This window comes from Myodes glareolus, chromosome 10 (genome assembly GCF_982192425.1).
Source record: "Myodes glareolus chromosome 10, mMyoGla1.1, whole genome shotgun sequence".
In the NCBI taxonomy this organism is placed as follows: Eukaryota; Metazoa; Chordata; class Mammalia; order Rodentia; family Cricetidae; genus Myodes; species Myodes glareolus.
In genome coordinates, this window is record NC_142035.1 from 45,390,429 (window position 1) to 45,409,761 (window position 19,333).

The 19,333-nt window shown below is 49.7% G+C and overlaps 1 protein-coding gene across 6 annotated transcripts; it reads left to right on the forward strand.

Annotated features, from left to right (window-relative positions):
* The first annotated feature begins 1,692 nt into the window (after positions 1 to 1,692).
* Lrrn4 (leucine rich repeat neuronal 4) lies at positions 1,693 to 17,266 on the forward strand. 6 transcript variants are annotated; one of them, XM_085696765.2, is made up of 6 exons: positions 1,693 to 1,834; positions 4,463 to 5,585; positions 6,510 to 7,176; positions 8,338 to 8,542; positions 12,279 to 12,416; positions 13,404 to 17,266. In XM_085696765.2, exons 3-6 carry the CDS (start codon positions 6,519 to 6,521, stop codon positions 14,608 to 14,610), a joined length of 2,208 nt encoding a protein of 735 aa, XP_085552891.2. In that variant the 5' UTR covers positions 1,693 to 1,834; positions 4,463 to 5,585; positions 6,510 to 6,518; the 3' UTR covers positions 14,611 to 17,266. The 6 variants fall into 6 exon arrangements, with proteins under 6 accessions (XP_085552891.2, XP_048311364.3, XP_048311365.3 ...); XM_048455408.3 differs by having other exon boundaries at positions 1,722 to 1,922; positions 13,494 to 17,266; XM_048455403.3 differs by having other exon boundaries at positions 1,725 to 1,922.
* The last annotated feature ends 2,067 nt before the right edge of the window (positions 17,267 to 19,333 follow it).

Here is a 19,333-nt window from a genome sequence, read left to right on the forward strand (position 1 = left end):
AGCTCATCCCTGTCCCCACTCCGTGTTGGTGCTGAACTTGCTGAGTGTCTGGACTGATGCTGGTGCACCTGCATCAGAACACAGAATCCTCCCCACCCCAGCTTTTCTGTATGTGTGTCTTTTCTTCATTTCCTGTCACCCCAGTAAGGTCACCCGCTACACTGTATGTGTCATTGAACCTTATTCAACAAAATGCTGTTTAACATGTTTATTACACATGCAAGTTGCTGTAGACCGTGGTGACAAGCAGTACCCACGTTCCTTAGGGTTACAAATCATTGTTTGGTTTGTGTGATTTGAGTTCTTTTATTTTGAAAGGACTTTCCTGAATATACTAGAAATCTAAACACACTCAATTTTGATTGCCTCTTCTCCAAAACATGCCAGATAAAGAAATATAACTAATCAGAAATAGAAGGGTACAGAATAATCAATAAACGTAATCAGTAAATAACACTTAAATAAGTGTGTTGTTCAGCTTTCTGTTATTGTAACAAAACCCGAGACAATCAACCATCTTACAAGGAGGAAGATTTGTTTTAGCACACAGTTTCGTAGGCTTCAGCCCATGGTAGATTGCCTGTCATTTGGGGGACTATATAAGGCAGTACATTACAGCGGTACCAGGTAGCAGGACAAACCCGCTTACTTTCCAGTGACTAGGAAGCAAAGAAAGAAGAAGAACAGGGTTTCAATATCTCCTTCAAGACTGCATTTATGATAAGACAACTTCCTACCAGTAATCCCTACCCCTTAAAGTTTCCAAATACCTCCCAGAAGTGCCAGGGACAAGGGACCAAGCCTTTGGGGTCTTTGGGGGCCTTTGATGCCCAACTCACAGAACATGTATCATGCATGAGTCCTGCCAGATATAGGGATGAGCAGTAAGCAAGCTGGAAACAGCTCACGGCTCAACTCCTTCAGATCTGGCCATGTGTGCTCACATTACATGTGGGGGCTTCTGTCTTCTGCTGCGGGGCCGGGTCCAAGTCTTACTCAGCTCCCGGAATTCATTTTATATGTGGGAACCCAAGGCAGATGCTGGCATTGCACACTGAAGTTGATAAACCAGCTGATCTGTTTGATAAATGCTATGTGGAATAGGCAGAATTTACATTGTCCTTGGTAAGGTGGGAGCCGCTCTAAGATGACAGTTCACATCCTACGTCCCACTTTAAAGTTCTTTGCTATCTAGAGTATCCCTAGCTGTGGAGAACTCCAGAAATCGGTCTATAATACAGCCTATGTCTTCATCTCACTTCTTATGTCTACACACAAAAGAATGGGACACATTTGTGCCTGGCTCCTCGGTTCGGTCTGCATCTTTTCCATGATGGATTTGTTTTTAAGTGGTGTGTTTTTCCCTGCCAAGCCTCCCACAGATCCCTGTGTTGAAGTCTCACAGACACTGAGTAGTTAAGCCTGGCTTTCGACTGCCACTGTCTTATTCCTTAAGACCACCTCCTCTCTGGCAGGTCGTCAGTGAGTTCACAGGGATGCCGTGAGCTCTTGCAGCCTTGGTGCCGCATACCATTCCATGAGAGCAGGCCCTTTCCGGAGACTTGACAACCTGGTACCACGTCCTCCCACACTCACCCTCCCGTCCCAGCAGCTTATCTCAGGTGTCAGAGAAGAATGAAGCTTTGCTCTTGGACATTCCAGCGCCGGCAACTGGAGGGGAAGTCCGCAACAGAGTCAGCTGACATCCGGAAAGCCAGGCTGACCCATCAGCTGAGCAGTCACCTGGCCAGTCCCTATCAACCAGGCTGCCAGAGCTGTGAACACAGACAGACAAGACCCCCCTTGGGAGATCTCTGGGCAACCCGTATCTAAGGTATATGTTCTGACACTCCTGGGAACGGGACGAAACCGCACAGGTCAAAACCCAGAGCTCTCTCTCCCCAGTGCTTGGCATTCAGGAGGTGAGTGACCGAACCGTCTGTGTAGGTCAGGTTGTCACTCCTACACCAGGGCGGAGAGACCTAGTGGACTGCGAGCAAACGGCCTGGGAGATTTATGAGAGGGAGGTCACACTTCTCCTTACTAACCAGAAACTCACACCTCTGTGACCTCAGCCACATCTTTGTCCTCTCTGGAACTGTTTTCTACCTCTAAAACGGGCAGGGTGCAGGGAGGGTCAGACAAATGGGCAAGCCCTCTCTCAAAGCAATGATCTTTGACCCTGACTTTTACACACCACCAGAGAAAAAGTATAATTACTTTTTTTTGTTTGTTTCCCCAGGGCCATGTGTTTCTAACCCTGTAATCACATAATCTTCCGGGAGAAATTCCCCCACCCTGAACCGCTAGAATGTGTTGGGAACCTGGGTTTGCAAAATCCTTGATTTAAGTTTCGTTAAAAATATTTGATCTAGGTCTATTGTTTATTAAAAATATATATATTTGATCTATGTATGTGGCTAAGTGTGTGTATGTGTGTCCATGTGTGTGCCTAAGTGTATGTATGTGCATCCTTTGCATGGAGGAACCCAGAAAGGTCAGAAGAAGGCAACAGATCCCTTGGAAGTAGAGTTATGGTCTTGAGGCATCATACGGACATGAGGAGCCAAACCCAGTTCCTCTGCGAGAACAGTACGTGCTCTTAACCACTGAGCAAGCTCTCCAGCCCCATGGTGATTCCATTTTCTATTTCTGCTTCAGTTTCCTCCCCAGTCTCTACCTCTCCTTAGCAATCTCAACACCGGGACCCACCACGATCCTGGCATGCCTTTGCCTGTTCATTTGTCAAGTATTTTCTCCAGGTGCCAGATTCTGCCCTACACTCTTGAGCTGCCAATGTAGCTAGTTCTCAGGACATTCAGTCTTACAGATAGAGGTACGCTATCAGTCATCTGTGGCACGCAGGCAGTACCACTTGGGAATGAGCACCCAGGAAGGATATTAATACAACTTAGAGCAAGGAGCTAGGGTTGATGCTCTCGGCATTCACCCATGGCAAGTGGGCCTCCTTGGAGTGGCTCCATCCATGCTCAGGGAAAGCCAGGTATGTCTGGGTGCTGCAACAGCAGTCAGAACCCTGCACCCAAGTCCTGAGTTAAAGGTCTCCTGAGGGAAACTCCAGGTATAGAGGAAGTTGCTACGAGACTGAGTTGGTCAAAGGGGAGACACCCCAGTAGGGGAATAGTTCAGGAGGCACCACGTTGGGGAAAGGATGTGGTAGGGATTTGAAAATCATGAATTTCTTGGTCCCAAGACTTTGTCACAGAATTCTAGCATCCTTTCTGGTGAAGTAAAACATTTATGCCATCTTTTCCTGTACTTTCAAATGTTAGAAGAGGAGAAAGGACTGCCAAAGGGTTCTTTGGTGTCCCTGAGAGATGCCCAGGGGTTCCATATTGTAGTCACCTTCAAGCCTACAGTGCTCATGAAGTTAGTTCATTGACAAAAGGAAATTTTCAACATGTTTTAGCATCTTAAGTGATATGTATTTATTTAAATATCAAAGAAAGATTATCTTTAAAAGGAATATAACACCTGGGTGGTGGTGGTGGAGCATACTTTTAATCCCAGCACTCAGGAGGCAGAGGCAGGCAGATCTCTGTGAGTTTGAGGTCAGCATGGTCTACAGAGCTATTTACAGGACAGCTAGGACTGTTACACAGAGAAACCCTGTTGAAGAAGGAGGAGGAGGAGGAGGAGGAAGAGGAGGAGGAGGAGAAGAAGAAAAAGAAGAAGAAGAAGAAGAAGAAGAAGAAAAGAAAAAAGAGAAAGAAACAAAAAGGAATATAGCAACAGCATCAAATACTAGAATCAGCTGAAATATCTAAACACAGTGATGCATACAGCGCACCCATAATCTACTCCAGAGCCCAGTCAACCTTGGGAACTGCGGATAGTAGTCAGCACCGTAAGAAGATTCAGTGGGAGAACACTTGTGGACCTGGGGTCTAACGACGGGAAGTACTTAGTGTAAAGCGGTAGGCGGTGATGAGAGGCAGAAAGCATTACACAAGGGCAAGGCTAGCCCAATCCATAAAAATCCTAAACAAACCCAAACAGGGACTGACATCCCTGGCACAGAGACACAGTTGGATAACACCAGGCCCTATCTGCTGAAGCAACAGAGCCACCCAGAGGTTCCCACTTAAGCAGCGCAATCAGCATAGGCAGGCCAGCTCTGGCCAGCTGACCAAGCAGGCAGCAAGCAACACAGCAGGTTAAGAGGGCCATCAGGTTAGGTTGGTTAAGAGGGTCTGGTCTGAGCTCCAGGAAAGCACATGGTGATGATCTCAGGGCCAACAGCTCTCCCTCCCCCTCCCAACTAGTGCACAGGGGCGTGTCCCCAACATGGTTTCTCATCATATTTTACAGTCCATCCAGGTCTATAAATGCCCTTCCTCCTGTGGCCTGTTAGAACTTACGTTTAAGTGGGTTCTCCTCTTTCTTATCTGATGTCTCCAGCTGAACTCATAACTCCCCTGCTTTCCCTCTGCTTCCACAGTGCAATGTTCCCATCACCGGGGTCAGGACCCAGACTCCTGGATAGTTCCCTCTCTGGACCTGCCTTAGGCAGAGGAGGAATGCTTCTGATCAGCAACGCCTCAGCTGGCCCTAGACTACAACACACATCTTTGAGACATTGCTTGAAGACCTCAAAGGAAGCCGCCAGGGACTAGTAATCCCATCGGACCAGTTTGCGAGGTGCCTGGGACTGCTCAGAGCTGCCCAGATAAGCAGTGACAGGAGGGAAAACAGGAAGCTCTGGTCCCAGGGTCTGCAGACAGAGAATTGGGGCTAACAGCCCAACCTGCTCTCACACTTCTGATAGGCCTGGGAGGATGGGGAAGGGTGCAGGAGCTGGATGGGAGAACAGCGCTGTCTGCTCCAAACAGGTGCCCCAAACAAAGCTGTGTCACCTTGTCCTCTGGGGGCACCTGCAAGCTTTGACAAGTGGGATCCAGCATGGGGCAGGAATGTCCTTTCTGCATTTCTGGTCTCTGTATTTATTGTCATGTCTCAGTATCAAACACAGGTTGTCAGTGAACTGGGTCTCAGAACAATCACTCGGCTTGCTGGCTTTTGCACACGGCTTGAGCTAGGTACAGTTTGAAGATTCCTCTGCAGGGCTGTGGTCACTTCTCTGTGAGTCTCTGCAAGCCACTCTGGGAAACTACCCCTCCCTGAGGAAAAACAGCTTCTTTCTCTCCCAGCTCCAACCACCTGGAAGAGAGAATAAGATTCCTGGGTGGGGGCAGGGCTGCCTCCCTGGGCACCAGCCCTTGCCGCTGGCTCCTTTTCTCAAGCTTGGGAAGAGTGAAGTAAGGAAAGACGAGGTGGGAAGGATGGGAGGACTGTAGGTGTGGGTGACGGTGCCAGGTCTGTGGAGGAAAAAGCCTGAGGCGGGAAAGAGAGGAATAAAAACCAGAAAAGTCTTGGTGGAGAAGGAGGGGCTTCAGGGCTGGAATATCTCAGGCTCCTCCTGGACGAGCTGAAGGAGGGGCAGCAGGGAACCAGAGGTTTTCCCTCTGACATTCAGAGTCACAGTCAGAAGGCATTGGTTCCTGCAAAATTCAAAAGTTTGAGGATCGTGAAGGGGTGCCACATACCACAGGGACAGCTTCCAGGTAAGTAAGACACACACACTGCAGGCATCCGCCCCTGGCCTTACGTCCCAGCAATTTTCTCATCACTTCAAATCCCTACCTTTCCCTTGGAGCCTTGATAGTGACTCAGAGATGGGTGTTCAGCGGGAAGCCATGGCAAGAATCTACAGTAACATTGGCGATCAGGCAGTGACTTCTTGCCCAGGGCCGGCTTAAAAGCCACTTTGCCATTCCCAAGTCAGCCCATAGCCACCAGAGCTGCCTCAGGCTACTGCGGCCAGAGGAAGCACAGGTAGCAGGACCAGGAAACGCTTGATTCAAGGGTCCAAGTCTTGTAACTGTCTAGGGCTCCTGTCTTCTTCTGCAGGCAGCCCTGAGCTCCCTCCCAAGAGAGGGACTCCAGAACTCACTTTGGGCAAAGTAGGATGTAGCTGGGCACTTCTAAAGAGGAAAAATTGGTCCAGTCTAGGTATGACTAAATCTGTCTTGACTCCCATTTAATCTCCGCTAAAGTTTAACCCGGGGGCATTCACAATTAGGGTGCAGCTGTATAACCTGGGGGGTTTACAGAGGAAAAGAGAACAAACAGCCTTCTCTCAAAAACTCATAGAAGAGGGACAAGGAAGCATGGGGGTTCCTGGAAGAGTCAGGGCAGGCATGGAAAGGCATTGCCAGGACAAGCAAGTGTGCATGGGTCCTGCACCAGGGATGGAGGGAAAAGGTGGTTTCCTCCTGCACGCTGACAGTACGAGGTGGGGGTAGAAAGGGGGTGGGGTGGGCTTCTCTCTCTCTCTCTCTCTATCTCTCTCTCTCTCTCTCTCTCTCTCACACACACACACACACACACACACACACACACACACACACACTACAGGAACATCCAGGGACACACTTTTGCCTTCCGTTCAGCGGCCTCCTCTGAAGTCATGGGCGGTCTTTCCCTAGAGACTCGACATGCAGTGGACGCTGCTGCTGCTTCTGCAGCCACTGCTCCCACTGCTGATGTTGCGGAGCCAGAGCCTGGCGGGACTTTCCCAGGAGACAATCCCCCTCTTCCGACTCACTCATCTGGGACCCTGGGACAACCACAACAGCCACGCCACCGACTCGCCCTGCCAGGGGCTCCCCTCCACGGGAGCCACGAGCCTGACCCTGGCAAACCAAAGCCTGGAGCGCTTGCCCAGCTGCCTGCCTCACACGCTGCGCAGCCTCGACGGCAGTCACAACCTGCTGCAAGCCTTCGGCGGGCCGGAGTTCAGTCGCCTGCCCGAGCTGCGCGTGCTCACCCTGAACCATAACCGCATTTCCACGCTGCACTGGGACCACGGCATGCCGGCCGAGCTCACCGAGCTCGACCTCAGCTACAACCTACTGGCCGCGCTGCCCCCCTGCTCCGGGCCCCCGGTGCGCAACCTGCGCTCGCTGATGCTGGCCGGGAACCCACTGAAGGCGCTACAGTCACGGACCTTCGCATGCTTCCCGGAGCTGCGACTGCTCAACCTCTCCTGCAGCGAGTTGGGGCGCATCGCCCACGAGGCATTCGCCCGGGAGGACGGCGGGCCCCTGGCGGCGCTGGAAGTCTTGGACCTGAGCGGCACGCGCCTTGAGAGAGGTGAGTGTGGTATGAGGGCTATGCGCGGTGTATGCGCCTCTGGGGGCATGGGGGCGGCTGGAAGTCAGGGCTGCATTCTTCCAGAGGTGGACCCAGAAACCAACCGTGTGACCCCGAAGTGCCACACAGTCGCAGAACTGTTGACAATCTCCTGGTTACATATGAGGAAACTAAGGCACAGAATGGCGGAATGACTTGACCAAAGTCTCACAGGTCTAGCGGCTAATGTCCCTAAATCCAAACCCAAGCATTCCACCAGCAGAGCTTAACACCTTAGCCACTGTTTTCTGGCTGGCTGGAAGCTGTGGGGTGGTGAGGTGGCATTGGGGCTCATGAACATATACATGAGCTTTGCCCCAAGCGTGCCAAAGAAGAATCCATTGATTTTTTTTTTCCCTCAATTGTTTCTACAGGTGTTGGATTCTTCCAACCGGGTGTTGGAGGGAGGTGCCTTAGATTCACAGGCATGCTTTGATTGTTCTTTGAAAACACTTTACGTGTCGAGCTATCGCAGCGCATGCCTTTAATCCCAGCCCTCAGGAGGAGGAGACAGGCAGATCTCTGAATTCGAGGCCAGCCTGGTTTACAAGAGCTAGTTCCAGGACAGAAATCAAGGCATCAAAGCTACAGAGAAACCCTGTCTTGAGAAAAACAAAAAACAAACAAACAACAACAACAAAAAAAACACTTTACATGTCTATAACCCCTTGTTCACCACAGTGGTGTGAGGAAGGGTGAGTGGCAAGGGGCTAGAGAGAACAAGAAATTTTAAAAGGGGGGGGATATTCTCCATATATTGGTAGACAACAAAATTGAGTTCCTGGGGTCTCCTCCAACCATGCGCCCCGCTCCTTTCTTATGCTCCTCGAAGGCTCTTAGGAGGCATGAGAGCGAGGTCTAGCTATTTTGCATGTGGAGTTTAACCTGAGGTTGTGACAGCACCAGGCTTGGAGATAATATCCCAGGTACCCACTTATAGCTGTGTGGCCTTGGGTCAGCCATGCTTCTCTATGTTTTTGGCTAACTTGTAAGAAAGGATTAGGCCTCGCCGAGAAAGGGCCTTTCCAGGGTTAGTTATACCTGTGGCCTCCTCCGGTCGCTCATGTCTCTGTCCTCTGGGGTTCTGCGCCTTGCTGTAAGGATAACTCCCTTTGATTCCAGTTGAGTCTGGGTGGATCAGAGACTTGCCACAGCTCAAGTCCCTCTACCTGAGAAAGATGCCCAGGCTAAAGGCACTAGAGGGAGACATTTTCAAGAAGACTCCCAACCTGCAACACCTGGATTGTCAAGAATCCCCAGCGCTTACTTCTGTCAACACAGAGATCTTTCAAGACACACCTTGTCTACAAGTCCTTCTGCTGCAGAAGTAAGTGATTCTAAGCCCAGCTCAGTCACAGGACTGATTTTGCCCATTATACTGTATTGAATTTTATATGCCATACCAGTCTTTACTGCTTCTGTCACCGCCCTTCCAAATCCTCTCTGGGCTTCTGTTCTCCCCCATCTTCCCCGGGGTATTTTAAGCAGGTGTTTCCGCAGCTTAATAGCTAGCAATGAGGAGACAAGGATGTTGGGTCTTCTCTCTACTGGAAGCCCCTTCGTTCCCCCAATGATGCCATTTCAGTCCGTCCCAGGGTATGAGTGGGGCTGGGAGGGAAGGAGGCAGAGTAGGAAGGTTTACCATGCAGTAGGATCTGGGCTTGGCCCTCTTCTTCTAGTAGCAGCCATTGGCTTGACTTCTCAGAGTAGCAGAACACTTAAGAGGACCCCAGGCCACCTCTGTTCAGTGTGGCCCACATCTGGGACTTGTCATTTGTCATAGAAGCATCCTCTTTTCTCCCTTTTGGTAGGGATGGGGTTAGAGGAACTTCCAGACCAGTGTCCAGTCTCTTCTCCCCTCTTTGATCAAGTTTACAGATGGACAATGAGCCAGTAACCCCCTTGGCATCCCTTGTCTTGAACAGGGTGTAGAGCAATTCTCTTTGGGATCTGAGCACCTCAGCCAGCCCCTGACTCAGTGCTCTCAGCCTGTATGGTTTCTGTTGACCCTAAGCCTAAAACAGCCCTGCTGGAAATACCAGTTATTTAACAGTCTGTTCTGTGTCATTGGCCGTTTGTAAAGGATTTAAAGTAGCAGCATTGCACCTTAGTTCTGCATGAGGTTCTGTGTTCCCTGACCCACCTGGGCCTGGCATTGTCCAGGGGACAAAGACCTGCACGAAGATGGTGTCTTAGAGGTGCTACAGGGCTTGCCACATGATGGATAAAGGTGGTGCTGTGGCTAGCAATTCCAGGGTAGCCTAGGAGTGTGTCTGTTTAGTTCTCTTTTGCCCAGTGCAGGTGCCAAAGATGAAACTGCTTTTCCTTAAGAGTAAATACTTGTCCTTCATTCAGTAACCAGATACTAAGCACACATGGTGTGGAGGGAAAACATTTTGTGGTTATGATGCCTTTGAGCTTGATAGAAATACAAAAATTCAAAGTAAAAAGAATGAAACATTGGAAAATTATATAAAGTGATACATAAATATAACACTGGTTCTCCCTTTGGGGCTTTTCACTTGGAAAAAGCAAATGGGAGGCCTTAAATTCATTTCTGGAGTATAGGAGGTGTCTAGAAAATAGAAGAAGGGAATAGAGAGGTGGCTTAGGGAGAAAGGTGCTTACTATGCAAGCATAAAGACCTAGTTCCAATCTCTAGTGTTCCAGGCATGGCAGTGCACATCTATAACAGCAGCATACTGGGGTGCAGAAACAGGTGCCCCCCCGCAATGTGCTGACCAGCCTCAGCCAAATGGCCAACTTCAGGTTCAGTGCAGAGACTGTGCTTCAAAAAATAAGGTGGACAGCAATTGAGGACGACATTCTGACGCCAACCTCTGACATCCACAGGCACATCCATGGATACACATTCCCACGTTCACATTGATAGGCACATCCCTGCCCCATTCTCTCTCACACAAATGTTAATACTAACTGGTGGAGAGGATGCTGGTGATGGTGACAGCAATGACAGTAGCGATGATGACTGTATGGTAATAATGGTGGTAGTGAAGCTGCCGATGCTGAAGATGGTGGTCATGACAGTAATGATGATAATATGGCCCCATCTTTCAACAAGGCCACAGTTTTAGTGTAGGAAGCAGGTGACTGCCAATAGAACAAGCCATCGTGAGTCACAGCAGAGGCACACACCCTGTGCTGTGTTATAAAGCAGGTAGTGGTAGTGGACCCTCAGGCTGGGGAAGGGAGGCTTCTGTAGGAAGGGCGTGAGGGAGCCATAGCTCTGTACAGCTCATGCTGCCCATGATGAATTGTAACTGTGAAGAGCAGGGAAGGAAAATCTAAGAGTCAAGGAGCTCAGAAGATGTGAAGAGCCCAGTTCAAACATTCTGTCAGACTCCAAGGAAGAAACGGGAGAGACAGCCAAGAGTGGATCTGCCATTGTTAGGGATAAGAAACTGTAAATATGCCTAGAGTAATTCTCCACCACCCCATTCCCCCGTTCCTGTCTGTGATTGCTCATCTTCACCCATCAAAAGCTTGACGCTTGGAGCATGGTGACTTTAAGCCAGTGTTGTATTAGCAAATGTAGACAGAAAGAAGAAAGCCTTGAGCCGGGTCTCTTTTCTCTTTCTCTTGGAGCCCCGACCGCCAAGTGATGCTCTAGGCTGACCTCCCAGGTGGTAAGAGGTGCATGGAGAGCCCACACACCCACTTGAGGCTCTCTATAGGTGAGGTAGTCCTACATCACCTGGTCCAGGAGAGCCTGCCCACACCAGCAACTACCAAGGCACCCCAAGAATCTGTGAATGAAACCAAGGCATTTGTAAGCTTCTACGTGTTGGTGCCATCCTCCACTTAACAAGGGCTACTGGGCACTAAGTGAGGCATGGTATAAGTATTGGCATTGTGCCATCAGCTATGGTCCAGTTCTAGCACTCAGTTGTTTTCTTATTTCTGGTTACATTCAATTTGCTAATATCCTCCTAGCCTAAGTCAGCCACCATGTTTCAAGGGGTAGAGAACTACAGATTAGCTTTGGATGGGGAGAGATGCAATCACATTGCAAAGGTACTTGCCTACAGAGATGAGAGAACCTATGGCCATTCTTACAAATAGTCCACCATACTCAGCAATGGCAAACCCACTCCTGGATCTACCCCTACCCCATTCTTTCCTGGAATTAAACAGAACCTTCGTCCTAGATTCATCCCACTCCCTAGGTCTCTCAGCTTCCTCAGGGGTGTTTTCACTAAGAGTTTTGGATTAAGGGTGGTAAAATGTTTGCCTAGTATATGTGAGGCCCTGGGTTCAATCCCCAGCACCCACCTTTAACAATCATATCTACTATCTACTTTTTGCGTAGTGATTTGTATTTACTAACACATTCATTATCACAGACTTTTGATAAAAGCACTTGGCATTGGGTACTTTCTCTGTTCAATGAGTTAATAATGACTTCTTTGGTTGGCAAAATAGGAGGTCTAAACTCATTTTGGGCTCTACTCAGAGTTCTATCATTGGCAGATTGTTTTTCCACAATCCTGCTATGACTCTTAGGAACACTTCTTTTTCTTTAAGGTTTAGTTATTGAGGGCTGGAGAGATGGCGTTAAGAACACTGGCTGCTCTTCTAGAGGGCTTAAGTTCAATTCTCAGCAACCACATGGTGACTCACAGCCATTTATAGTGGGAACTGAAGAGCTCTTTCAGTATAAAGGAATACAGGCAGATAGAACACTCATATACATAAAAAATAAATAAAAATCTTTTTTAAAAGATTTAATTATTTTTATTTCACGCGCATGTTTGCGTTGCCTGAATCTATGTCTGTACCGTGTGTGCAGTGCCCATGGAAGCCAGATGTGAGAACCTCTGGAACTGGAGTTATAGCTGGTTGTCAGCCACCATGCGGGTGCTGAGAACTGAACCCAGATCCTCTAGAAGAGCAGTCAGTGCTCTTAACCCCTGGGTCATCTCTCCAGCCCTTGTGGGAACATTGTGAACCTAATTGTTCAAATGGAACCTAAAAGCATGACTTAACTGGTGTGTGTGTGTGTGTGTGTGTGTGTGTGTATGTGTGTGTGTGTGTCATTTCAGCTGCAACTTGAGCTCTTTTGGTCCTTGGATTGTGAATTCCTCCCAGGCCTTATCTGTCGGCCTCTTTGGCAACCCTCTCACTTGCAGCTGTGAACTGGCTTGGCTTCTCGAGGATGCAAACAAAACGGTCTTATACAGGTAACACATTTACCAAACGGATGGCTGTGAGGTGAGCTCAGCCTTCCAGAGTTGGAGTTGTCCCAGCTCATGTCTTACCCATACACCACGTGGGCATTCACCCCAGTGTAGTCAGACAGGGGGGATGGGGGCTCTACTTCTACTCCGGCCAGCCAGAAAAAGCAAAGAACATGGGAAAACTGACTTGGGAGTTTTTAAATGGACGAAGCTGCCAGATGGTGCTCCCCAGTTCCACTCATATTGATTGGCCAACAGTTAGTGGATGGGGCACAGCTAACTGCAAAGGAGACTGGGAAATGTAGTCTGCATGCCCTGTAGGGAAAGGAAAACCAGCTGTACCATTTCTGCCTTTTACAGACAAAGGAATGGAGCCCAACCTAGTGAGGCACTTGATAAATTCATGCGGCTATTGAAGGAGGCAGTATCCGTCTCTATCTTCATCTGCGCTCTTAACCACTAGGCCCCTCCCCAAGATGGCCTAGCTTCCTGCTCTTGGCCATTCAGCCTAAGCCCAGTATGCTTACAGAACTTTCTCAAGGGCAGGAAACAAATTCTAATGGCATCTCTTAGCTTAGAAGAGCTTTTTTTTTTCTAAGATGCACCAAATCCCTTGACAATCAGGGCCTCCCTATGTCGGTAAAAAGGATGTTGTGAGCACACGCTGAAGCAAAAAGTACAGCTTTATTCTATTTCCTATTGTAGGTATGACTGTCGCACTCTGTGGGGATGACAGTTCCTACTGCACAGTGCTCCCAGGTTTATGCTCTGCCATTGGCTAGCTATGGCATCTTGGGCAGTTAGCACCTCCCTCCGGTTTCCTTCTCTGCCCAGAAGGGATGGTAGGAACTTCCTTCAAAGGTTTCCTGGGTCAATAAAATAATGTTACTAGGTGATGCCTGGTAGATATGTGTTGGCAAAGGAGATCCCCACATTGAGGGTTTAAAACCCTGAAATCAAGTATCTCCTAATGATTAATTTTCCCTCCAGGGCACTAGATACCATGTGTGAGCCGGCTCCAGGAGCCGAGGGCCCCTTCTCTGGCTCTCTCTCCCTCACCCAGCTGTCTACCGTGTGCAGGTCAGACCAAAGCACCACCCTCCTGGCTTCAAACCCGCCCCACTTTGATCATCCAGTTTCTGCACCGCGGACACAGGGGCCTTCCACTGGACAGAGCACGACCCTGTCCGCTCAGCCTGGAGGAAGCCAGCAAAATATCACTAAGGTCTCTTCCCACACCGTGGCTTCTCTTACACAAGGGTCACAGGTGCATAGCAATACTTCAGAGGAAGCTACCCAGGCCACTGCTGACTCTGTGACTGTTCACAGCCCCTCCAGGGCTTGGCCTGGTGCTGCCGGCACCGGGGCAGAACATATTCCCACACATATCCCTGAGCCCGGTATCTCACCTGCCTCCACCACACTGCCTGGCAAACACCTTGGGCCCTGGCCTACTTCACCAAACCCCAGGAGAGTCTCTCAGACCAACCAGAGGACACAAGCCACCACCGGGGTTCTCCGCACACATCCTCCGCAAGACGAGATCCCAGTCTTGCTGTTAGATGACAACAGTGAGGAAGAGGAGGAGACTCAGCAACAGGTGGCAGCCCCTCACCAGGATGTCTCTTGCGATTACCACCCCTGCAAGCATCTGCAGACCCCATGTGCAGAGTTGCAGAGGCGCTTCAGATGCCGCTGCCCTGGCCTCAGTGGGGAAGACAGCATCCCAGACCCTCCCAAGCTGCAGGGGGTTTCAGAGATGACCGACACATCAATGCTCGTTCACTGGTGTGCCCCCAACTCAGTGGTGCACCGGTACCAGATCAGCTACTTGGCAGAAGGAGGATCTGGGAATCAGTCAGTAATGGACATCTATGCTACAGCCCGGCAGCACCCACTGTACAAGCTGTCACCAAGCACTACCTACTATGTGTGTGTACAGGCAGCCAACAGGGCTGGCCTGAGCCAGCCGCAGATCTCAGGCTGGAAGAGGTCATGTGCTTCCTTCACAACCAAGCCCAGCTCTGTGGTCATCTTCTGGGGACTGTGTACCTCCAGTGGCCTGTTACTGGTTAGCACCCTCGTGCTCTCTGTGTGTCTCTGGAGGCAGCGCTGGAGGCCACACAGGCAGTTCTATGGCACTGACCTGGTGGCCTTCAAAAACCCGGCCAGGGCTGAGGAAGTAACTCAGTGGTAGTGACTTACCCATGCACAAGGTCTTGGGTTTATCCCCAACATCAAAATCAGACACATTTGAGGCCTTGGATTAACCTCTAGCAGCCAAATGAAACAACAGGCCAGCCTTTGACCACCTGCTGAGGCTCCAGACCTGCAATTATCCCAGCTTCTTTTTTCCAGTCAAACATCTGCATGCAGAAATTGTGATCTAATACCTAAAACAACCACAAGTTGTACATTTCCCAAAGTCTAGACGTGGTCTTACTTGCAACCCATACTGGCCTCAAACTCAGACCCTTCTGTCTCTCTCTCCAAATGCTGGGGTTACAAGAGTTTGGAGAGGAGGCAAAATTGAACCCACAAACAGTGTTTATTTCTATTGTAAGAAAAAATTGTTTGAATCCATCTCTGTCTCCAGAACAGGTTGCAGCACAAATACCATGCTGCAGAAAGCAAGCATATCCTAGTTAGACCCGAGTATGAAACACGCTATACACTTCGGAGTGACTAAGTTATTCAAGCATGTTTTCAACATACTAACATATAGCCCTAGTTTCATCAAATATATGCCCAAGAGAATTGGAGTAAGCATTTGAAAGCCCTCCCCTAGATCCTGCTTAAAAAGCTACAAAAGTCAAACATGTGGATGAGTATTGTCCTAAGTAATTAAACGGCCCCAGTGTTCTTAGCCTACACTATGCAGACACTGAGATAAGTTTGTCAATCAGCATATACAAATATATACCCTAGTATTTTCATTCAAAACAGCTCTAGTATATTTTTTTTAAAATGAATAGAATGCTGAGCAGTAGTGGTGCACACCTTTAATCCCAGTACTCGGGAGGCAGAGGCAGGTTGATCTCTGTGAGTTCAATACTGACCTCATCTACAGAGCTAGTTCTAGGACAGCCAAGCCTACACAAAGAAACCCTGTCTTGGGAGAAAAAAAAAAAGACGATGTATTTTTTTTTAACAATTTGGTATAAAAACAATCGTGAGGACGTTTGAACTATTTTGTAAGAGGAGATATGGAAAAAGTGATGAACAGAGCTAGAGCAAAACCCCTCTTACTAAGGCTACTATGAAACAACAATAACCACATAAGCAACTATAGTAGAGCAGAATAAACATCTAATTTCCTCCCTAAGCACTTTGACATCTTTTTATTTGACATCTCTGTGGGCTCGCCATCCCGGATGCTCCAGCAGTCCCTGTGTCTCTAGTCTCAGCGTCTCAAAGTTAGAAACTGTAGGGAGAGCTGAGGCGGGGCAGCCCCCAGGCTTGCCCCCCCCCCCCATCCCTCTTCCCTGTGAATCATGGGTAGGGTCTTCTATACTCCAAGGCCACGGCAGCTGCATTTGTCACTTTTCTATTACTTCGACAAAACATCAGGACCAAGGCAACTTACAGAAAGAAAGGTTTATTTAGCTTGTGGTTCCAGAGGGGCCAAGAATCTGTCACGGCTGAGAGGTTGCAAGTAGGTAGTCATGGCAGGTGGAGCTTAATGTTGAGAGTTCATTTTGGGGGGGGGGGTCTAAGTAAACTTTTCGTTGTTGTTTACTTTTATTGATTCTTTGCAGATTTCTCATCATGCTTCCCAATCCTACCCACCTCCCACCCCCATCCCCTCTCTCCCCAAAACAAATGAACAAACAAAACAAAGGAAAACCAACAAAACAAAATAAGCAACAACAAAAGAAGAATCTTGTGGAAGCTGTAGTGTGGCCTGTTGAGTTACGCAGTTCACCCAAGGCCCTTTCGTCTTCAAGTGTTCTTGCTAGGAGTCACTGGGTCTGGCTCAAGGTTATTGATAATAGGCTCTCACTAGATCTCCCCTTGGATATCCTGTTGTTTGTCCTGTGTCCTGGGGATTCTGCAGTTTTGGATGCATAAGTTTGTCCCCTTCACCTGTTCCAAAAGTTCATAGATATGGTGGATGTTCAGGTGGGCCAATGTATGGCCCTGGTTCTGGGCCTGGGTGGTAGCTGGGCTGGCCAGCCCACCAGCTCTCCTCCATTGTCACCCCTGGGATGAGCTCTCCAGCACTGTCTTGGTGAGCTCTCCAGCCCACCCAGCCTGCAACAAGGAGCGGGGCCAGTTTTCTTGCTCTCGGCCCCATGGGTCTGGCTCCCCCACAGATACCACCAGAGCCAGCTCCACTGTCTTGCCCAGGCAAAGGGGCAGGGCCCTCTCTCCCCATTGCTGTACTCGGAGGAGAGGGCATGGGACAGTGAGACCAACTCTCCTGTTCTCAAGCCCTTAGGGCTGGCTCACCTGCATCCCAAACAAGGTTAGCTCTAGTGTGCTGCCTTGGCAGGGTGAAGGGTCTGCTCTCCTGTGTACCACAGCAGTGAGGTGCCAGGCTAATTCTCCTACTCTCGTGTGACCTCAGGCAACAAGTGGGGGGCAGGCAGCTTTTCCTCACCTATACCACCATTGGGGGCTGCAGACCCGTGGCTCCTTGACTTTCTTTGCCTGCCTCAGCCCCTTTGCCTGCTGGAGTGGAACTGAGCAAAACAATTTGTTTGCCTGTGCCTGCAGCTGCTCTGAGTACGAGACCCGGATGACGGGGAGTGGGCTCTGGTGAGGTCGAGAGCTGGGGCGTGGCTATCAGTTAAGGATCCCTATATAAGCTTCCCTGGAGCACAATAAACTTGGCATTTTTGTATCAAGAATGACCCGTGTCCCTGTGTCTCTGCCTGTGTGTGTGTGTGTGTGTGTGTGTGTGTGTGTGTGTGTGTGTGTTTAAGTCTCTAGCTTAGTTCCCGGTTCGCATACCAGCTCGCATACTGTCCTGTAGTGCAGGCGCTACATACCACCACATGGCTGACTAGTGGGTGAGGGACCATTTCTCCTGCCCTCATACCCTCAGGGCTGGCTCACCTACAACACCATGTCAGCTCTAATGTACTGTCCAGGTGGTGTGCAGGGCTGGCTCTCCCATGTGCTGCGGGGCCCACTTGTGTGCTTCAGGCGGTGAGGGAAAAGGCTCATTCTCAAACTTTTGTGATACGAGAGGCCATTCCCCTCGCTCTTGCCGAACACCATGGCCCTGGGACACCAACAGTCTCCTGGCTGACCAGATCCATGTGGCCTTTGGTGGTACCACGGGCCGTGGACATCATCTCAGACCCTGGCTGCTGTAGAGCCACGAACCCAGACATGGCCCAAGCAGCAGCCCTGGCCTAGATGATATCACTGAGATCAGCATGGCCCTGGTGGCAGCAAGGCCCTCAGACATTCACAGACCCCCAGGCATCAGTGTGGCCATTGGTGGCAACATGGGCCACAGACATCAATACAGATCCTGGCTGTGGTAGAACCATAGCCCCAGACGGCAGTGCACGCCCCCCAACACCAATTAACACCAAGTGGTGGTCCAAACTACAGGCCTCTGCGTGGCCCTCAGTGCCAACAGGAGTCAGACGTCAATCCAGCTGCTTCAGATCAAGATTAGCCCAACAGGTCCAGCCATCACCTCGGACTCAGGTGGCAACAAGGCCTTTCACACTGGCCTGTTTCTCATCACCCTCCCCTCCTCAGATCTGGCTCTCTCCAGCCCATGGACCTCTCTACCTTACTCTCTTTCACTTCCCCATACTATATTTGCTCACCATGATGGTGTCTTGGTGTTCCTACCAGCCATATGGCATGACCTGGATCCATTGTTGCTGTGTCCCAGCCCACAGTCTCTAGCCCACTGTGTAGCTAGAGTCCACAGCGGCTCCTAGTTGAGTCCTGCACCACCAGCGGCATGGCATGGAGCCGTTGCTGTGCTGCGGGCAGGGGCTAGGGCGCAGGGCCCTCGGGCAGTGTTCAACCAAGCATGGCGCAGAGCATTTGCTTTTGCAGCCAAGGGCTGGAGTCCCCAGGCAGCTCCTGGTTGGGCGGAGCTGTCGCTGCGTCAGAGGCCTGGGGCTGCGAGGGAACGGGGAATCAAAAGCACATGGCTTTGAAACCTCCGAGCCTGAAACCTCAGGAGTATGACATGCTTCTTCCAGCCAGGCCACACCCCCTAAATCTCTCCCAAATGGTGCCAGTAACTGGGGACAAAACATCCAAACACCCAAAACTTCGGGACATTCTCATTCAAACCGCCACAGTAGATAATCTAGTACCTGACGACATGAGAAGCCAGGACCAGCAAGAGTTGCACCAACAAAAAACGCAAGGAGGCTTGAGTTAGTTATCTCTAACTTCTGTTTTAACACAGCTCAACAAGCTGACTGCAGAGCTGATGGGGATTCCCCTCTGTATGCTGTGAACATGTTTTATTACCATTGGTTAATAAAGAAGCTGCTTTGGGCCTATGGCAGGGCAGAATAGAGCAAGGCAGGAATTCCAAGCAGAGAAACAGGAGCAAAGAAGGCAGAGTCAGAGACATACCAGGTAGCTGCTGAAGGAGAAAGGTCAGCCATCAGCCACAACCTTACTGGTAGGCCACAGCCTTGTAGTAATACACAGATTAACAGAAATGGGTTAATTCAAATAAGAGTTAGCTAGAAATATGCCTAAGCTATTGGCCAAGTGGTATTTTAGTTAATATAGTTTCTGTGTGATTATTTTGGGTCTGGGTGGCCGGGAAATGAATGAGCAGAGTTTTACTATATGGTTCCACATTACACTTAGGTTAAAACTAAGGAGAAAGGTCAACCAAAGGCTTCCAGTATGTAGAGGAACCCCCAGCTTTCTGACCCTACCTGCACCCCACTATCCTAAACACAAGGTGTGGCAGGTGTTCT